Below are 20,822 nucleotides of genomic sequence, written 5' to 3' on the forward strand. Positions count from 1 at the left end.
ACCTGCCCTGGGAGTGTTTGATGGGACAGTGTAGAGGGAGCTTTACTCTGTATCTCACCCTGTACCTGCCCTGGGAGTGTTTGATGGGACAGTGTAGAGGGAGCTTTACTCTGTATCTAACCCTGTACCTGCCCTGGGAGTGTTTGATGGGACAGTGTAGAGGGAGCTTTACTCTGTATCTAACCCTGTACCTGCTCAGGGAGTGTTTGATATTGAATTGAGCTGAAAGATGAATATTTTTCCATTCCCAGCAGTGAAGTTCCCGATGATGATGAGGATAATAATTAAGAAGAATGTAACTGAGGAGACATCTGACCTTTGCCTCTCACATACTCACTGCAGTGTCGATCTTGATTTTCATTGTTCGTGTGTCATTGACTGGTCTGTTTCCCGTAATTCACCACTCCCTGACAAGACCCCTCAGTGCATTGCTGTCATGTTCACCATTACTTGACCGGGTCTTTCTGTGTTTGCAGCTGAACCAGGCTCTGTACTCTGTGATGACAAAGCTGGAGAAGCAGCACAGTACGAAGGTGTTTATTGTGAAGGGTGTCTCCGGGTAAGTCAGTACAATCCCAGCAGGGCACGATATCATTACTTAACACGGGTTCATTGTCTGTACCACTGAATGGGGTCCCTTCCCACTCTGCCCGAGGAACCCCTTGTCAATCATCCTGAACAGGTGTAAAATCATTCAATAATACTGACTTCATCATCTGTCCATTCTTGGAAATATCAGTTCGAAAATCTTCACTAAAACGCGCAGCACATAATATCTTCCCCAAAGTACAACTTGTAATGCCTTCCCCCCTCAAAGTGCAGCATGTCATACCCTCCCCCACATTAACCGTGGCAGAGATAAACTAATAAGTCAAACTTTCTAGCAAAACAACCTCCTCTTAATTGAAAATGATTGACCATGAGTTCACCTCTGCTTGTCATAACTCATGATGTGGAGATGCCGGTGATGGACATAACTCACACCAACTGTTCAAGTGATAATATCATGGGTTAAAGTTCGCAACACTCAGCACTGCTGTTCTGTGAAATCTGCAACTTTCCTGTTCTTTCGTATTTTGGCTCCCTTATTTTCTCCCTCTTTTTGTTCCTCCTCTCCTGAAGGTGCCAACTTTAGGATGCACCTCTACTGGCATCAACTGCCCTCTGGTACTTCATCCTAGTAGCCACTTTGATGTGTTAGCCCATTCGGGGAGTGCTTTTAGTTGATTGCACCATGGGGGATGTTCCGGCTAATCGCGATCGTGTTGTTACTCACACGCCCAAGGGAGCCGAGGCCAATTTAGTGCTGGTCCAGGTGAGGTCGGCGAACTCAACCTGGTGGCTCAGTACCACACCAGGCAGGGCATCCTGAGCCACCAGGTGGGCTGTGGTGTTCTTTATTGACATTGTTAGGCGATCTCATAAATGAAGAGTATGAAAGACTATATGAGGTACCTGTGCTTATCTGTTGCAGCAACAGACGCTCTCTGATTATCTCATCACCAGTGAACCCTGCAAGTAGACTTTCAACCTATTTGGAGAGCAATCTTGACCAATCATTGATGGGAGCCACCATATCGAAGGATGAGGGCTTACCTCCTGAAACACCATCCTCCTCAGATCTTTCACCTTCATCTGCTCCACCATCTCACGAAACGAACCTTGAAATGGCGAAATCACACAAAGAGACTCACCCTGCTGCCGTGTCACCACCTGACGAAGCTCCAAAACCCTCTCCGCGTTTATCATTAAGTAAAATTGAGCCCCTAGCACCTCCTTCTTCTGAAACACGATCTCCTTCAGAAGAACCATTCAATGATGTTCCAACTGCTTCACCTCCAGATACTTCATCCTCAACATGTCTCGTACATGCTGAGAAGGCAAACTCTTCAGAAAATTCAAGGCCAGAGTCCTCTGGCAATATGTTAGATACCCCACCACCCAAAGCACCTAGAAGTGAGCCCTTTCATTCAGAATCGACACTGCTTGAATTGTCCAGCAATGATTTGGTCCACTCATCTACTACTGATGAAAGTCACTCAGAAATATTATCTACCAATACCTCACCTTCTCTCCAAAGCTTATCCACAGTTACTGTTGGTGACGAAGCCATCTCAACCATTGAAGACTTATCTCTTTCATCTTCATCATCAAGTCAAAATTCTTCTACAGATCCAGCTACAAATTCTTCTCGAGCATCATCTACTGGTGAAGTATCCCTGGCGTTAAGCTCTGCAACTCCCAAAGTCTCACAACCTGAGCCTGAAGTTCCAGTTTCGACTGAAGCCTTAGTTTCCTCTGAAGATCAACAAGCTACCGAGGTCACCATGGAAACGAGCCCTGTAGTACTTGAAGCCTTAGAGCCTGAGCCTGAAGTCCAGGTTTCTACTGAAGGCTCAGTTTCCTCTGAAGATCACCCATCTGGTGAGGTGGCTCCTCCTCAAGCCAATCCTGTATCTCCTGTAACCTCAGAGCCTGAGCCCGAAGTCCAGGTTTCTACTGAAGGCTCAACGTCCTCTGAAGATCATACAACCAATGAGGTGACTGTCCCAGCCAGTCCTGAAGCCCCTAAAGTGTCAGAGCCTGAGCCCAAAGTCCAGATTTCTACTGAAGGCTCAACGTCCTCTGAAGATCATACAACCAATGAGGTGACTGTCCCAGCCAGTCCTGAAGCCCCTAAAGTGTCAGAGCCTGAGCCCGAAGTCCAGATTTCTACTGAAGGCTCAACGTCCTCTGAAGATCATACAACCAATGAGGTGACTGTCCCAGCCAGTCCTGAAGCCCCTAAAGTGTCAGAGCCTGAGCCCAAAGTCCAGATTTCTACTGAAGGCTCAACGTCCTCTGAAGATCATACAACCAATGAGGTGACTGTCCCAGCCAGTCCTGAAGCCCCTAAAGTGTCAGAGCCTGAGCCCAAAGTCCAGATTTCTACTGAAGGCTCAACGTCCTCTGAAGATCATACAACCAATGAGGTGACTGTCCCAGCCAGTCCTGAAGCCCCTAAAGTGTCAGAGCCTGAGCCCAAAGTCCAGATTTCTACTGAAGGCTCAACGTCCTCTGAAGATCACACAACCAATGAGGTGACTGTCCCAGCCAGTCCTGAAGCCCCTAAAGTGTCAGAGCCTGAGCCCAAAGTCCAGATTTCTACTGAAGGCTCAACGTCCTCTGAAGATCATACAACCAATGAGGTGACTGACTCAGCCAGTCCTGAAGCCCCTAAAGTGTCAGAGCCTGAGCCTGAAGTCCAGGTTTCTACCGAAGCCTCAGCTTCCTCTGAAGATCACCCATCTGGTGAGGTGGCTCCTCCTCAAGCTGGTCCTATATCTCCTGGAACCTCAGAGCCTGAGCCCGAAGTCCAGGTTTCTACTGAAGCCTCAGCTTCCACTGAAGATCATACAACCCATGAGCTGACTGTCCTGGCCAGTCCTGAAGCTCCTGAAGTATCACAGCCTAAAGCACAAGTTTGTACTGATGGGTTAACATCTTCTAAAGCTCAAAGAGAAGTGCCTGCTCCTTCAGCTTCCATTTCATCCAAGGATACCTTGACCTCGATGGCGAATGGCTCCTCAGTTGCTCCACAGATTTGTGAACCTACCGTGACCTCTGCTCCAACAGCTATCACTTCACCACAGCCACCACCTCAGGTAATGTGGATAGAAAGACAACCACAAATATTTTTGCAGCAATAAATTTAAGGAACTCTCATCTAGTAACTGCACACATATAATACAGAGTAACACGGGGTCAGAGGGTACTCCAGTCGCAATCTGGTATTTGCTGATATTAGTTAACTAAGGAGAGGAGATGGTTCGGGTACAGAGTAGACACATTCCCTACGAGGGGGAGAGGAAGGGCATCCAAATTTAGTGCTCCCTGGATGACTAAAGATACAGAGATTAAAATGAAACAGAAAAAGGAGGTTTATAATGAATGTAAGGTTCATAATACAGTAGAGAACCAGGCTGAATACAGAAAATACAGAGGAGATCTAAAAAAGGGAATAAGAGGGGCAAAGAGAGTATGAAAATAGATTAGCGGCTAACATAAAAGGGAATCCAAAAGTCTTTTATAAACATATAAATAGTAAAAGAGTAGTCAAAGGAAGGGTGGGGAAGATTAGGTCTGTGAGTTGTGGGCGGGTGGCTTGCAACAGCGGTAATGTGTAAGGTTAGAGGAAGCAACTGATTGGAAGGGTATCTTCTAGTTGAGGCAGAGGGCTTGGCTGAGGTACAAAATCATAAAATCTTAGAATCATAGGACGCTAAATTGGGCCGTGTGGCGCCCATTGTTTCGGCACTACGCGGCCTCTCGAACATCCAAGATGGCGTCTTGGCTGCGCACGCACGATTCCTGCATGACGTGCGCCGGACGCCATCTTGGTATAGGAGTTAGCGCGGGCGCAGATAACGAACGCTGGAATCATGTAAAGTAAGGAGAAAATGGATACAATCAGTGTGCAACACCGATTTAAAGTGATGGACACCATTTTGGGACTTAACGCTCAACTCACAGTCTTAACCCCGACCATCTGAACGTGTCTTAGAGTGCCTGGAGGGCCCCCCACCAGCGCTATTTAAAGGGACCATGCAGGATTTAGAGCTCAGTGGCTGGATTATTGCTTCTGGCTGCCGATAAATTTGGAACTGTTTTTGGAGGTCTCCTATACTTGAATACAAGGCAGAGGGGACATAGCCTCACATTTAGAGCCAGGACATGCAGGAGTGAAGTTAGGAAATGCTTCTACAGTTGCTAACTCAATTGTGAATGTTAAATCTGAGATTGATAGATTTCTGTGAACCAAGCGTATTAAGAGATATGGGGCTAAGGCGGGTATATGGAGTTCGGTCACAGGTCCACCATAATCTCATTGAATGGTGGAACAGGCTCGAGGGGCTGAATTCCACTGCTACTTGCTGCCTCCTGTTATGCGCCACCTTCTCCTGCAAGAAAGCGGGACGTGTGTCGGTGAGTGCCCTGCAGGATGTCTGGGTGATGTGCCTGTCATGGTTGAATAGCTGCCAGTGTGTGTGGCCTGTGAGTTGTGGGTGTGCGGCTTGCAACAGTGGTAATGTGTAAGGGCGAGAGGAAGCATCTGATTGGAAGAGTTGAGGACTGATGGAAAGAGTTTGTTGGTATGTGGGTGATGGGGGGTTAGTCCGTGGAGCAGTGGATGCGGCCAGTGGTGTAGTTGGTAGGAGACGCCACTTGACAGTTGACCTCACTCACCTTGACCTCTCATGTCAAAGCATTGAACTTCTCCCTGCACTGCATCCATGTTCATGATGCTGTGGGCCTGGCATTGACTTCGTCCCCCGCTGCCTCCCACTGTCTTTTGGGTAGATGTCTGGAGGGCCTCTTGCACCACCCCCCACCCCACCCTGCGGATATAGGATGTCCCTCCTCCTGTCCACCTCTTGCACCCAAGGTCTCCAGTGCATCAGCAGAGAACCTTGGTGCACGCACTCTCACAGGCCTGGTACCAACTCAGATCAGCAGATTGGTGAGGTCTGGTGTGCAGATTGGAGGAAGTGGGATTTAGTACTGCGCAACCTTTATTCAATGTTTCAACCAAACTCATCAGTTTGTAAACATAAGGATGGGACCTGCATCTGTGTTTTACGTGTGCGATGACTGATCTCCATTCAGACTCCGTGCAGACAGCAGACTGTTATTTTTAGCAAACAACAGGTACCGGCGACCTTTAAGAGATTTTAAGAGCTATCCTCCCTTTAAGAGATTGGGGCTCCCCCTGCTGGTGAAAAGTGCACATTGCATTGAATCCATGTGCAAGGCCTGGGTTTCAACGCAGATTGACGGTGAGCACTGAGGCCAGACGAAGTTCTCGTCCTGCCTGCGCAGGGGCCATTGGGCGCGGGTTAATAGCGGATCACGCGACCGACGCCCAATAATGGGCCCCATCGAATCTTTCCCCCGATGTTTCCACTTGCGGGGGGGACAAAGACCAGTGATCATAAATAAAAGCAAGTCACCAATAAATCCAATGGGGAATTCAGGAGAAACTTCTTTACTCGTGAGGGAGAAAGGAACTGAAGGATATGCTGATAGGGTGAGATGAAGAAGGGTGGGAGGAGGCTCATGCGGTGCATAAACACTGGGATAGACCAGTTGGGCTGAATGGCCTGTTTCTGTGCTGGAGAGTCGATGCAACTCGATGTATCCAACCCGTGCTGTACCTGTCCTGGGAGTGTTTGATGGGACAGTGTGGAGGGAGCTTTACTCTGTATCTTACCCTGTACCTGCCCTGGGAGTGTTTGATGGGATAGTGTAGAGGGAGCTTTACTCTGTATCTAACCCGTGCTGTACCTGCCCTGGGACTGTTTGATGGGACAGTGCAGAGGGAGCTTTACTCTGTATCTAACCCTGTACCTGTCCTGGGAGTGTTTGATGGGACAGTGCAGAGGGAGCTTTACTCTGTATCGAACCCGTGCTGTACCTGCCCTGGGAGTGTTTGATGGGACAGTGCAGAGGGAGCTTTACTCTGTATCTAGCCTGTGCTGCACCTGCCCTGGGAGTGTTTGATGGGACAGTGTAGAGGGAGCTTTACTCTGTATCTAACCCTGTACCTGCCCTGGGAGAGTTTGATGGGACAGTGTAGATGGAGCTTTACTCTGTATCTAATCCTGTACCTGCCCTGGGAGTGTTTGATGGGACAGTGTAGAGGGAGCTTTACTCTGTATCTAACCCTGTACCTGCCCTGGGAGTGTTTGATGGGACAGTGCAGAGGGAGCTTTACTCTGTATCTAACCCTGTACCTGCCCTGGGAGTGTTTGATGGGACAGTGTAGATGGAGCTTTACTCTGTATCTAACCCGTGCTGTACCTGTCCTGGGAGTGTTTGATGGGACAGTGCAGGGGGGGACTTATTTAATATCTAAACCGTGCTGAACCTGCCCTGGGAGTATTTGATGGGACAGTGTAGAGGGAGCTTTACTCTGTATCTAACCCGTGCTGTACCTGTCCTGGGAGTGTTTGATGGGACAGTGTCGAGGGAGCTTCACTCAATATCTAACCCGTGCTGTTCCTGCCCTGGGAGTGTTTGATGGGACAGTGTAGAGGGAGCTTTACTCCGTATCTAACCCTGTACCTGCCCTGGGAGTGTTTGATGGGACAGTGTAGAGGGAGCTTTACTCTGTATCTAACCCTGTACCTGCCCTGGGAGTGTTTGACGGGACAGTGTGGAGGGAGCTTTACTCTGTATCTAACCCGTGCTGTACCTGTCCTGGAAGTGTTTGATGGGACAGTGCAGAGGGAGCTTTACTCTGTATCTAACCCTGTACCTGCCCTGGGAGTGTTTGATGGGACAGTGTGGAGGGAGCTTTACTCTGTATCTAACCCTGTACCTGCCCTGGGAGTGTTTGATGGGACAGTGCAGAGGGAGCTTTACTCTGTATCTAACCCTGTACCTGCCCTGGGAGTGTTTGATGGGACAGTGTAGAGGGAGCTTTACTCTGGATCTAACCCGTGCTGTACCGGCCCTGGGAGTGTTTGATGGGACAGTGAGGAAGGAGCATTACTCTGTATCTAACCCTGTATCTGCCCTGGGTGTGTTTGATGGGACAGTGTAGAGGGCGATTTACTCTGTATCTAACCCTGTATCTGCACTGGGAGTGTTTGATGGGACAGTGTAGAGGGAGCTTTACTCTGTATCTAACCCTGTACCTGCCCAGGGAGTGTTTGATGGGACAGTGTAGGGGGAGCTTTACTCTGTATCTAACCCTGTACCTGCACTGGGAGTGTTTGATGGGACAGTGCAGAGGGAGCTTTACTTTGTATCTAATCCGTGATGTACCTGCCCTGGGAGTGTTTGATGGGACAGTGTAGAGGGAGATTTACTCTGTATCTAACCCTGTACCTGTCCTGGGAGTGTTTGATGGGACAGTGTAGAGGGAGCTTTACTCTGTATCTAACCCGTGCTGCACCTGCCCTGGGAGTGTTTGATCAGACAGCGTAGGGGGAGCTTTACTCTGTATCTAACCCTGTAGCTGCCCTGGGAGTGTTTGATGGGACAGTGTAGAGGGAGCTTTACTCTGCATCTATCCCTGTACCTGCCCTGGGAGTGTTTGATGGGAAAGTGTAGAGGGAGCTTTACTCTGTATCTATCCCTGTACCTGCCCTGGGAGTGTTTGATGGGACAGTGTGGAGGGGGCTTTACTCTGTATCTAACCCTGTACCTGCCCTGGGAGTGTTTGATGGGACAGTGTGGAGGGGGCTTTACTCTGTATCCAACCTGTGCTGAACCTGCCCTTGGAGTGTTTGATGGGACAGTGGAGAGGGAGCTTTACTCTGTATCGAACCCGTGCTGTCCCTGCCTTGGGAGTGTTTGATGGGACAGTGTAGAGGGAGCTTTACTCTGTATCTAACCCGTGCTGTACCTGTCCTGGGAGTGTTTGATGGGAAAGTGTAGAGGGAGCTTTACTTTGTATCTAACCCGTGCTGTACCTGCCCTGGGAGTGTTTGATGGGACAGTGTAGAGGGAGCTTTACTCTGTATCTATCCCGTGCTGCACCTGCCCTAGGAGTGTTTGATGGGACAGTGTGGAGGGAGCTTTACTCTGTATCTAACCCTGTACCTGTCCTGAGTGTGTTTGATGGGACTGTGTAGAGGGACGTTTACTCTGGATCTAATCCGTGCGGGACCTGCCCTGGGAGTGTTTGATGGGACAGTGTAGAGGGAGCTTTACTCTGTATCTATCCCGTGCTGCACCTGCCCTAGGAGTGTTTGATGGGACAGTGTAGAGGGAGCTTTACTCTGAATCTAACCCGTGCTGTACCTGCCCTGGGAGTGTTTGATGGGACAGTGCAGAGGGAGCTTTACTCTGAATCTAACCCGTGCTGTACCTGCCCTGGGAGTGTTTGATGGGACAGTGTAGAGGGAGCTTTACTCTGAATCTAACCCCTGCTGTACCTGCCCTGGGAGTGTTTGATGGGACAGTGTAGAGGGAGCTTTACTCTGAATCTAACCCGTGCTGTACCTGCCCTGGCAGTGTTTGATGGGACAGTGCAGAGGGAGCTTTACTCTGTATCTAACCCTGTACCTGCCCTGGGAGTGTTTGATGGGACAGTGCAGAGGGAGCTTTATTCTGTATCTAACCCTGTAACTGCCCTGGGAGTGTTTGATGGGACAGTGCAGAGGGAGCTTTACTCTGTATCTAACCCTGTACCTGCCCTGGGAGTGTTTGATGGGACAGTGTAGAGGGAGCCTTACTCTGTATCTAACCTGTGCTGTACCTGCCGTGGGATTGTTTGATGGGGCAGTGCAGAGGGAGCTTTACTCTGTATCTAACCCGTGCTGTACCTGCCCTGGGAGTTTTTGATGCGATAGTGTAGAGGGAGCTTTACTCTGTATCTAACCCGTGCTGTCCCTGCCCTGGGAGTGTTTAATGGGACAGTGCAGAGGGAGCTTTACTCTGTATCGAGCCCGTGCTGTACCTGCACTGGGAGTGTTTGATGGGACAGTGTAGAGGGCGCTTTACTCTGAATCTAACCCGTGCTGTACCTGCCCTGGCAGTGTTTGATGGGACAGTGCAGAGGGAGCTTTACTCTGTATCTAACCCTGTACCTGCCCTGGGAGTGTTTGATGGGGACAGTGTGGAGGGAGCTTTACTCTGTTTCTAACCCATGCTGTACCTGCCCTTGGAGTGATTGTTGGGGCAGTGCAGAGGGAGCTTTACTCTGTATCTAACCCGTGCTGTACCTGCCCTGGGAGTGTTTGATGGGACAGTGTAGAGGGAGCTTTACTCTGTATCTAACCCTGTACCTGCCCTGGGAGTTTTTGATGGGACAGTGTAGAGGGAGATTTACTCTGTCTCTAACCCTTACTGTACCTGTCCTGGGAGTGTTTGATGGGACAGTGTCGGGGGAGCTTCACTCTGTATCTAACCCGTGCTGTACCTGCCCTGGGAGTGTTTCATGGGACAGTGTAGAGGGAGCTTTACACTGTATCTAACCCATGCTGTACCTGCCCTTGGAGTGTTTGATGGGACAGTGTGGAGGGAGATTTACTCTGCATCTAAACTTTGCTATACCTGTCCTGGGAGTGTTTGGTGGAGCAGTTTAGGGGGAGCTTTACCCTGTATCTAACCCGTGCTGTCCCTGCCTTGGGAGTGTTTGATGGGACAGTGTAGAGGGAGCTTTACTCTGTATCTAACCCGTGCTGTACCTGCCCTGGGAGTGTTTGATGGGACAGTGTGGAGGGAGCTTTATGCTGTATCTAACCCGTGCTGTACCTGCCCTGGGAGTGTTTGATGGGACAGTGCAGGGTGAGCTTTACTTTGTATCTAACCCTGTACCTGCCCTGGGAGTGTTTGATGGGACAGTGTGGAGGGAGCTTTACTCTGTATCTAACCCGTGCTGTACCTGCCCTGCGAGTGTTTGATGGGACAGTGAGGAAGGAGCATTACTCTGTATCTAACCCTGTATCTGCCCTGGGAGTATTTGATGGGACAGTGTAGAGGGTGATTTACTCTGTATCTAACCCTGTATCTGCACTGGGAGTGTTTGATGGGACAGTGTAGAGGGAGCTTTACTCTGTATCGAACCCTGTACCTGCCCTGGGAGTGTTTGATGGGACAGTGCAGGGGGAGCTTTACTCTGTATCTAACCCTGTACCTGTCCTGGGAGTGTTTGATGGGACAGTGTAGAGGGAGATTTACTCTGTATCTAACCCTGTACCTGTCCTGGGAGTGTTTGATGGGACAGTGTGGAGGGAGCTTTACTCTGTATCTAACCTGTGCTGTACCTGCCCTGGGAGTGTTTGATGGGACAGTGTAGAGGGAGCTTTACTCTGTATCTAACACTGTACCTGCCCTGGGAGTGTTTGATGGGACATTGCAGAGGGAGACTTATTTAGTATCTAACCCATGCTGAACCTGCCCTTTGAGTATTTGATGGGACAGTGTAGAGGATGCTTTACTCTGTATCTAACCCTGTACCTGTCCTGAGTGTGTTTGATGGGACAGTGTAGAGGGACGTTTACACTGGATCTAACCCGTGCCGTCCCTGCCCTGGGAGTGTTTGATGGGACAGTGTCGAGGGAGCTTTAGTCTGTGTCCAACCCTGTACCTGCCCTGGGAGTGTTTGATGGGACAGTGTGGAGGGAACTTTACTCTGTATCTCACCCTGTACCTACCCTGGGAGTGTTTGATGGGACAGTGTAGAGGGAGCTTTACTCTGTATCTAACCCGTGCTGTACCTGCCCTGGGAGTGTTTGATGGGACAGTGTAGAGGGAGCTTTACTCTGTATCTAACACGTGCTGTACCTGCCCTGGGAGTGTTTGATGGGACAGTGTAGAGGGAGCTTTACTCTGTATCTAACCCTGTACCTGCCCTGGGAGTGTTTGATGGGACAGTGCAGAGGGAGCTTTACTCTGTATCTAACACGTGCTGTACGTGCCCTGGGAATGTTTAATGGGACAGTGTGGAGGGAGCTTTACTCTGTATCTAACCCTGTACCTGCCCTGGGAGTGTTTGATGGGACAGTGTAGGGGGAGCTTCACTCTGTATCTAACCCGTGCTGTCCCTGCCCTGGGAGTGTTTGATGGGACAGTGTAGAGGGAGCTTTACTCTGTATCTAACCCTGTACCTGCCCTGGGAGTGTTTAATGGGACAGTGTCGAGGCAGCTTTACTCCGTATCGAACCCATGCTGTACCTGCCCTGGGAGTGTTTGATGGGACAGTGCAGAGGGAGCTTTACTCTGTATCTAACCCTGTACCTGCCCTGGGATTGTTTGATGGGACAGTGTGGAGGCAGCTTTACTCTGTATCTAACCCTGTACCTGTCCTGGGAGTGTTTGATGGGACAGGGTAGGGGGAGCTTCACTCTGTATCTAACCCGTGCTGTCCCTGCCCTGGGAGTGTTTAATGGGACAGTGTAGAGGGCGCTTTACTCTGTCTCTAACCCGTGCTGTACCTGCCCTGGGTGTGTTTGATGGGACAGTGCAGGGTGAGCTTTACTCTGTATCTAACCCTGTACCTGCCCTGGGAGTGTTTGATGGGACTGTGCAGAGGGAGCTTTACTCTGTATCTAACACTGTACCTGCCCTGGGAGTGTTTGATGGGACAGGTTAGAGGGAGCTTTACTCTGTATCGAACCCCTGCTTGGCCTTCCCTTGGAGTGTTTGATGGGACAGTGCAGAGGGAGACTTATTTCACATCTAACCCCTGCTGAACCAGCCCTGGGAGTGTTTGATGGGACAGTCTAGAGGGAGCTTTACTCTGTCTCTAACCCTGTACCCGCCCTTGGGGTGTTTGATGGGGCAGTGCAGAGGGAGCTTTACTCTGTACCTAACCCGTGCTGTACCTGCCCTGGGAGTGTTTGATGGGGACAGTACAGAGGGAGACTTATTTCGTATCTCACCCCTGCTGAACCAGCCCTGGGAGTGTTTGATGGGACAGTGTAGAGGGAGCTTTACTCTGTCTTTAACCCGTGCTGTACCTGCCCTGGGAGTGTTTGATGGGACAGTGCAGAGGGAGGTTTACTCTGTCTTTAAACCGTGCTGTACCTGCCCTGGGAGTGTTTGATGGGACAGTGTAGAGGGATCTTTACTCTGTCTTTAACCCGTGCTGTACCTGCCCTGGGAGTGTTTGATGGGACAGTGCAGAGGGAGCTTTACTCTGTCTTCAACCCGTGCTGTACCTGCCCTGGGAGTGTTTGATGGGACAGTGCAGAGGGAGCTTTACTCTGTATCTAACCCTGTACCTGCCCTGGGAGTTTTTGATGGGACAGTGTAGAGGGAGATTTACTCTGTATCTAACCCTTACTGTACCTGTCCTGGGAGTGTTTGATGGGACAGTGCAGAGGGAGCTTTACTCTGTATCGAACCTGTGCTGTACCTGCCCTGGGAGTGTTTGATGGGACAGTGTAGAGGGAGCTTTACTCTGTATCTAACCCTGTACCTGCCCTCGGAGTGTTTGATGGGACAGTGTCGGGGGAGCTTCACTCTGTATCTAACCTGTGCTGTACCTGCCCTGGGATTGTTTGATGGGGCAGTGCAGAGGGAGCTTTACTCTGTATCTAACCCATGCTGTACCTGCCCTTGGAGTGTTTGATGGGACAGTGTGGATGGAGATTTACTCTGCATCTAAACTGTGCTATACCTGTCCTGGGAGTGTTTGGTGGAGCAGTTTAGAGGGAGCTTTACCCTGTATCTAACCCGTGCTGTCCCTGCCTTGGGAGTTTTTGATGGGACAGTGTAGAGGGAGCTTTACTCTGTATCTAACCCGTGCTGTACCTGCCCTGGGAGTGTTTGATGGGACAGTGTCGAGGGAGCTTTACTCTGTATCTAACCCTGTACCTGCCCTGGGAGTGTTTGATGGGACAGTGTGGAGGGAACTTTACTCTGTATCTAACCCTGTACCTGCCCTGGGAGTGTTTGATGGGACAGTGTAGAGCGAGCTTTACTCTGTATCTAACCCGTGCTGTACCTGCCCTGGGAGTGTTTGATGGGACAGTGTAGAGGGAGCTTTACTCTGTATCTAACCCTGTACCTGCCCTGGGAGTGTTTGATGGGACAGTGTTGAGGGAGCTTTACTCTGCATCTAACCCGTGCTGTACCTGCCGTGGGAGTGTTTGATGGGACAGTGTGGTGGGAGCTTCACTCTGTATCTGACCCTGTACCTGCCCTGGGAGTGTTTGATGGGACAGTGTCGAGGGAGGTTTACTCTGTATCTCACCCTGTACCTGCCCTGGGAGTGTTTGATGGGACAGTGTGGAGGGAGCTTTTCTCTGTATCTAACCCTGTACCTGCCCTGGGAGTGTTTGATGGGACAGTGTAGAGGCAGCTTTACTCAGTATCTATCCCGTGCTGTACCTGCCGTGGGAGTGTCTGATGGGACAGTGTAGAGGGAGCTTTGCTCTGTATCTTACCCGTGCTGTACCTGCCCTGGGTGTGTTTGATGGGACAGTGCAGAGGGAGCTTTACTCTGTTTCTAACCCATGCTGTACCTGCCCTTGGAGTGATTGTTGGGGCAGTGCAGAGGGAGCTTTACTCTGTATCTGACCCGTGCTGTACCTGTCCTGGGAGTATTTGATGGGACAATGTAGAGGGAGCATTACTGTGTCTCTAACCCGTGCTTTTCCTGCGCTGGGAGTGTTTGATGGGACAGTGTGGAGGGAGCTTTACTCTGTATCTAACCCTGTACCTGCCCTGGGAGTGTTTGATGGGACAGTGCAGAGGGAGCTTTACTCTGTATCTAACCCTGTCCCTGCCCTGGGAGTGTTTGATGGGACAGTGTAGAGGGAGCTTTACTCTGACTCTCACCTGTGCTTTACCTGCCCTGGGAGTGTTTGATGGGACAGTGTAGAGGGAGCTTTACTCTGTATCTAACCCGTGCTTTACCTGCCCTGGGAGTGTTTGATGGGACAGTGTAGAGGGAACTTTGCTCTGTCTCTAACCTGTGCTTTACCTGCCCTGGGAGTGTTTGATGGGACAGTGTAGAGGGAGCTTTACTCTGTATCTAACCCGTCCTTTACCTGTCCTGGGAGTGTTTGATGGGACAGTGTAGAGGGAGCTTTACTCTGTATCTAACCCATGCTTTACCTGCCCTGGGAGTGTTTGATGGGACAGTGCAGAGGGAGCTTTACTCTGTATCTAACCCTGTACCTGCCCTGCGAGTGTTTGAAGGGACATTGTAGAGGGAGATTTACTCTGACTCTAACCTGTGCTTTACCTGCCCTGGGAGTGTTTGATGGGACAGTGTAGAGGGATCTTTACTCTGTATCTAACCCGTGCTTTACCTGCCCTGGGAGTGTTTGATGGACAGTGTAGAGGGAGCTTTACTCTGTATCTTACCCGTGCTGTACCTGCCCTGTGCGTGTTTGATGGGACAGTGTCGAGGGAGCTTTACTCTGTTTCAAACCGATGCTGTACCTGCCCTGGGATTGATTGAGGGGACAGTGTAGAGGGAGCTTTACTCTGTATCTGACCCGTGCTGTACCTGCGCTGGGAGTGTTTGATGGGACAGTGTCGAGGGAGCTTTACTCTTTATCGAACCCTGTACCTGCCTTGGGAGTGTTTGATGGGACAGTGTCGAGGGAGCTTTACTCTGTATCTAACCCTGTACCTGCCCTGGGAGTGTTTGATGGGACAGTGTAGAGGGAGCTTTACTCTGTATCTAACCCTTACTGTACCTACCCTTGGAGTGTTTGACGGGACAGTGTCGAGGGAGATTTACTGTATCTCTCACCCGTGTTGTACCTGCCCTGGGAGTGTTTGATGGGACAGTGTAGAGGGAGCTTTACTCTGTATCTAACCCTGTACCTGCCCTGAGAGTGTTTGATGGGACAGTGTGGAGGGAGCTTTACTCTGTATCTAACCCTGTACCTGCCCTGGGAGTGTTTGATGGGACACTGTAGAGGGAGCTTTACTCTGTCTCCAACCCTGTACCTGCCCTGGGAGTGTTTGATGGGACAGTGCAGAGGGAGCTTTACTCTGTATCTAACCCGTGCTGTACCTGCCCTGGGAGTGTTTGATGGGACAGTGTCGAGGGAGCTTTACTCTGTATCTAACCGTGCTGTACCTGCCCTGGGAGTGTTTGATGGGTCAGTGCAGAGGGAGCTTTACTCTGTATCTAACCCTGTACCTGCCCTGGGAGTGTTTGATGGGACAGTGTAGAGGGAGCTTTACTCTGTATCTAACCCGTGCTTTACCTGCCCTGGGAGTGTTTGATGGGACAGTATAGAGGGAGCTTTACTCTGTCTCTAACCTGTGCTTTACCTGCCCTGGGAGTGTTTGATGGGACAGTGTAGAGGGAGCTTTACTCTGTATCTAACCCTGTACCTGCCCTGGGAGTGTTTGATGGGACAGTGTAGAGGGAGCTTTACTCTGTATCTAACCCATGCTGTACCTGCCCTGGGAGTGTTTGATGGGCCAGTGTAGAGGGAGCTTTACTCTGTATCTCACCCTTACTGTACCTGCCCTGAGAGTGTTTGATGGGACAGTGTAGAGGGAGCTTTTCTCTGTATCTAACCCTGTACCTGCCCTGGGAGTGTTTGATGGGGCAGTGTAGAGGGAGCTTTGCTCTGTATCTAACCCGTGCTTTACCTGTCCTGGGAGTGTTTGATGGGACAGTGTAGAGGGAGCTTTACTCTGTATCTAACCCGTGCTGTACCTGCCCTGGGAGTGTTTGATGGGCCAGTGTAGAGGGAGCTTTACTCTGTATCTCACCCTTACTGTACCTGCCCTGAGAGTGTTTGATGGGACAGTGTAGAGGGAGCTTTTCTCTGTATCTAACCCTGTACCTGCCCTGGGAGTGTTTGATGGGACAGTGTAGAGGGAGCTTTGCTCTGTCTCTAACCTGTGCTTTACCTGCCCTGGGAGTGTTTGATGGGACAGTGTACAGGGAGCTTTACTCTGTATCTAACCCTGTACCTGCCCTGGGAGTGTTTGATGGGACAGTGTAGAGGGAGCTTTTCTCTGTATCTAACCCTGTACCTGCCCTGCGAGTGTTTGATGGGACAGTGTGGAGGGAGCTTTACTCTGTATCTAACCCGTGCTTTACCTGTCCTGGGAGTGTTTGATGGGACAGTGTAGAGGGAGCTTTACTCTGTGTCTAACCCATGCTTTACCTGCCCTGGGAGTGTTTGATGGGACAGTGTAGAGGGAGCTTTACTCTGTATCTAACCCTGTACCTGCCCTGGGAGTGTTTGATGGGACAGTGTACAGGGAGCTTTACTCTGTATCTAACCCTGTACCTGCCCTGGGAGTGTTTGATGGGACAGTGTAGAGGGAGCTTTTCTCTGTATCTAACCCTGTACCTGCCCTGCGAGTGTTTGATGGGACAGTGTGGAGGGAGATTTACTCTGACTCTAACCTGTGCTTGACCTGCCCTGGGAGTGTTTGATGGGACAGTGTAGAGGGAGCTTTACTCTGTATCTAACCCGTGCTTTACCTGTCCTGGGAGTGTTTGATGGGACAGTGTAGAGGGAGCTTTACTCTGTGTCTAACCCATGCTTTACCTGCCCTGGGAGTGTTTGATGGGACAGTGTAGAGGGAGCTTTACTCTGTATCTAACCCGTGCTGTACCTGCCCTGGGAGTGTTTGATGGGACAGTGTAGAGGGAGCTTTACTCTGTATCTAACCCTGTACCTGCCCTGGGAGTGTTTGATGGGACAGTGTAGAGGGAGCTTTACTCTGTATCTAACCCGTGCTGCACCTGCGCTGGGTGTGTTTGATGGGACAGTGTGGAGGGAGCTTTACTCTGTATCTTACCCTGTCCCTGCCCTGGGAGTGTTTGATGGGACAGTGTCGAGGGAGCTTTACTCTATATCTAACCCTGTACCTGCCCTGGGAGTGTTTGATGGGACAGTGTCGAGGGAGCTTTACTTTATATCTCACCCTGTACCTGCCCTGGGAGTGTTTGATGGGACGTTGTAGAGGGAGCTTTACTCTGAATCTCACCCTGTACCTGCCCTGGGAGTGTTTGATGGGACAGTGTAGAGGGAGCTTTACTCTGTATCTAACCCGTGCTGCACCTGCCCTGGGAGTGTTTGATGGGACAGTGTAGAGGGAGCTTTACTCTGTATCTAACCCGTGCTGCACCTGCCCTGGGAGTGTTTGATGGGACAGTGTAGAGGGAGCTTTACTCTGTATCTAACCCGTGCTGTACCTGCCCTGGGAGTGTTTGATGGGACAGTGTAGAGGGAGCTTTACTCTGTATCTAACCCGTGCTGCACCTGCCCTGGGAGTGTTTGATGGGACAGTGTAGAGGGAGCTTTACTGTTTGTTTCTCCCTCCCCTTCGTTTTTTGGTAAGTTTTGCCTGAGTTACCTGTGTAGCGGTGTCAAAAAACGACCGGTCAGCATCCTACACTGATCGGCTTGAAATATATTCGCATGGAAACCTGTGGAAATATGGAGAACAGCGGCCCACCTGACGTTGAATTCTCTCCCCACTGAAGCAGTTCTTCAGAGACTATTGGAACAGTGTGTGCTCTTTGGTCCTGGACGGCCCTGTGTGCAATGGAGTCTCACTGACCCCCACCCCTCTTGCTGGAAAGTGTGTGTGTCTGTCGGTGGGTTGAGGAGCAGGATTACCTGTCATGCCCTCCATTGTGGAATATCCTGCTGACACTCATTGTCCACAACAACAACAACTTTCATTTATATAGCACCTTTAACGTAGTAAAACATCCCAAGGTGCTTCACAGGACCGCTTTCAGACAAAATTTGACACTGAGTCACATGAGGAGATATTAGGACAGGTGACCAAAAGCTTGGTCCAAGAGGTAGGTTTTAAGGAGCGTCTTAAAGGAGGAGAGAGAGGTGGAAAGGTTTAGGGAGGGAGTTCCAGAGCTTAGAGCTGAGGCAGCTGAAGGCACGGCCGCCAATGGTGGAGCGATTAAAATCGGGGATGCACAAGAGGCAAGAATTGGAGGAGCGCAGAGATCTCGGAGGGTTGTAGGGCTGGAGGAGGTTACATAGATAGGGAGAGGGGGCGAGGCGATGGAGGGATTTGAACACGAGGATGAGAATTTTAAAATTGATGCGTTGCTGGACCAGGAGCCAATGTAGGTCAGTGAGCACAGGGGTGATGGGTGAACGGTCCAGGCTCACAAATGGACACGGGTGCTGCTGACTCTTGCGGCACTGTAGCCCAGTGTTACAAATTTCACAGGTTTACTGTCGATATTCCTTGGGTTTCAGTGTCCCCTGTCACTCCTGTAAGTGGACCACATGTCCTCAATGATCAGGAGTGCACCTTTACTGCCCAATATCTAATGACCAGAGGATCAGATGCACTGGATGCTGTGATCTTGCATGCCAATATGTGTGGTCTTCCATCATTTCAGAAGGTGGACTAAGAAGTACTCTGGTGAGACAAGCCTGATTGTAAACCAACAAACTGCTTTTTTTATGTTCAGTGCAGGAATGAATAGAATACAATTTTCCAGTGAGATACATCTATTTCCTCCATTCCTCGTACTACAAAATAACAAACCACATATCCCTGTCACCATTCTGGGTGGAAATTCACTTTAGAAATTAACTACCCCTGAACTAACTGGGACTAACTTTAGGTTACAAGCAGTATGGGTTCACCTTGCCGTACTCAAAGCTCGTATGTGTGTTTCTGACTGACTCACACTGACTGCCCTTCCAGAAGAAGAGAGGGAGAAAGCAAAGACTATCCTCCCACCCCTCCCTCAACTCTGGATGTGGAAGATTTTCTTCCAAGCTATTAATCAGAGCTACCATCTTGAATGAACAATAACAACAACTTGCATTAATATAGCACCTTTAATGTCGTAAAACGTCCCAAGGTGCTTCACAGGAGCGATTATCAAAGAAAATTTGACACCGAGCCACATAAGGAGATATTAGGACAGGTGACAAGAACGTAAGAACATAAGAAATAGGAGCAGGAGTAGGCCCCTCGAGCCTGCTCCACCATTCAATCAGATCATGGCTGATCTTCGACCTCAACTCCACTTTCCCACCCGATCCCCATATCCCTGATTCCCCGAGAGTCCAAAATTCTATCTCAGCCTTGAATATATTCAATGACTGAGCATCCACAGCCCTCTGGGGTAGAGAATTCCAAAGATTCACAACCCTCTGAGTGAAGAAATTCCTCCTCATCTCAGTCTTAAATGGCCGACCCCTTATCCTGAGACTATGCCCTCTAGTTCTAGACTCTCCAGCCAGGGGTAACAGCCCCTCAGCATCTACCCTGTCATTCCCCCTCATAATCTTATATGTTTCAATGAGATCACCTCTCATTCTTCCAAACTCCAGAGAGTATGGGCCCATTCTACTCAACCTCTCCTCATAGGACAACCCTCTCATCCCAGGAATCAATCTCGTGAACCTTCATTGCACCGCCTCTAAGGCAAGTATATCCTTCCTTAGATAAGGAGACCAAAACTGTACACATTACTCCAGGTGAGGTCTCACTAATGCCCTGTACAACTGTAGTAAGACTTCCTTACTCTTGTACTCCAGCCCCCTTACAATAAAGGCCAACATTCCATTTGCCTTCCTAATTGCCTGCTGTACCTGCATGTTAACTTTTTGTGTTTCTTGTATGAGGACACCCAGATCACTCTCAACACCAACATTTAATAGTTTCTCACCACTTAAAAAATATTCTGTTTTTCTATACTTCCTACCAAAGTGAATAACCTCACATTCCCCCACATTATACTCCATCTGCCACCTTCTTGCCCACTCACTTAACCTGTCTATATCCCTTTGCAGACTCTTTGCGTCCTCCTCACAGTTTACTTTCCCACCTAGCTTTGTATTGTCAGCAAACTTGGATACATTACACTCGGTCCCTTCATCTAAGTCATTAATACAGATTGTAAATTGCTGAGGCCCAAGCACTGATCCTGTGGTACCCCACTAGTTACAGCCTGCCAACCTGAGAATGACCCGTTTATCCCTACTCTCTGTTTTCTGTCCTTTAACCAATCCTCTATCTGTGCTAATATATTACCCCCAATCCCATGAGCCCTTACCTTGTGTAACAACCTTTTATGTGACACTTTATTGAATGCCTTTTGAAAATCCAAATATACTGCATCCACTGGTTCCCCTTTATCTACCCTGCTAGTTACATCCGCAAAAAACTCTAATAAATTTGTCAAACACTATTTCCCTTTCATAAAACCATGTTGACTCTGCCTAATCATATTATGATTTTCTAAGTGCCCTGTTACCACTTCCTTAATAATGGATTCCAGCATTTTCCCGCCAACTGGTGTCAGGCTAACTGGCCTGTAGTTCCCTGTTTTCTCTTTCCCTCCTTTCTTGAATAGCAGGGTAACATTTGCTACCTTCCAATCCACTGGGACCGTTCCAGAA

The 20,822-nt window shown here is 49.7% G+C and overlaps 1 protein-coding gene across 2 annotated transcripts in view; it reads left to right on the forward strand.

Moving 5' to 3' along the window:
* LOC137307323 (amphiphysin-like) overlaps window positions 1-20,822 on the forward strand; it is a 187,126-nt gene that overhangs the window by 153,169 nt on the left and 13,135 nt on the right. For both annotated transcript variants that reach the window (XM_067976797.1, XM_067976798.1), the window contains 2 exons: window positions 477-559; window positions 1,475-3,644. In XM_067976797.1, the coding sequence (XP_067832898.1) occupies window positions 477-559; window positions 1,475-3,644 (2,253 nt within the window). The remainder of the gene's footprint in view (window positions 1-476; window positions 560-1,474; window positions 3,645-20,822) is intronic.

The sequence above is a fragment of the Heptranchias perlo genome, chromosome X (genome assembly GCF_035084215.1).
Source record: "Heptranchias perlo isolate sHepPer1 chromosome X, sHepPer1.hap1, whole genome shotgun sequence".
NCBI classification, from domain to species: domain Eukaryota; kingdom Metazoa; phylum Chordata; class Chondrichthyes; order Hexanchiformes; family Hexanchidae; genus Heptranchias; species Heptranchias perlo.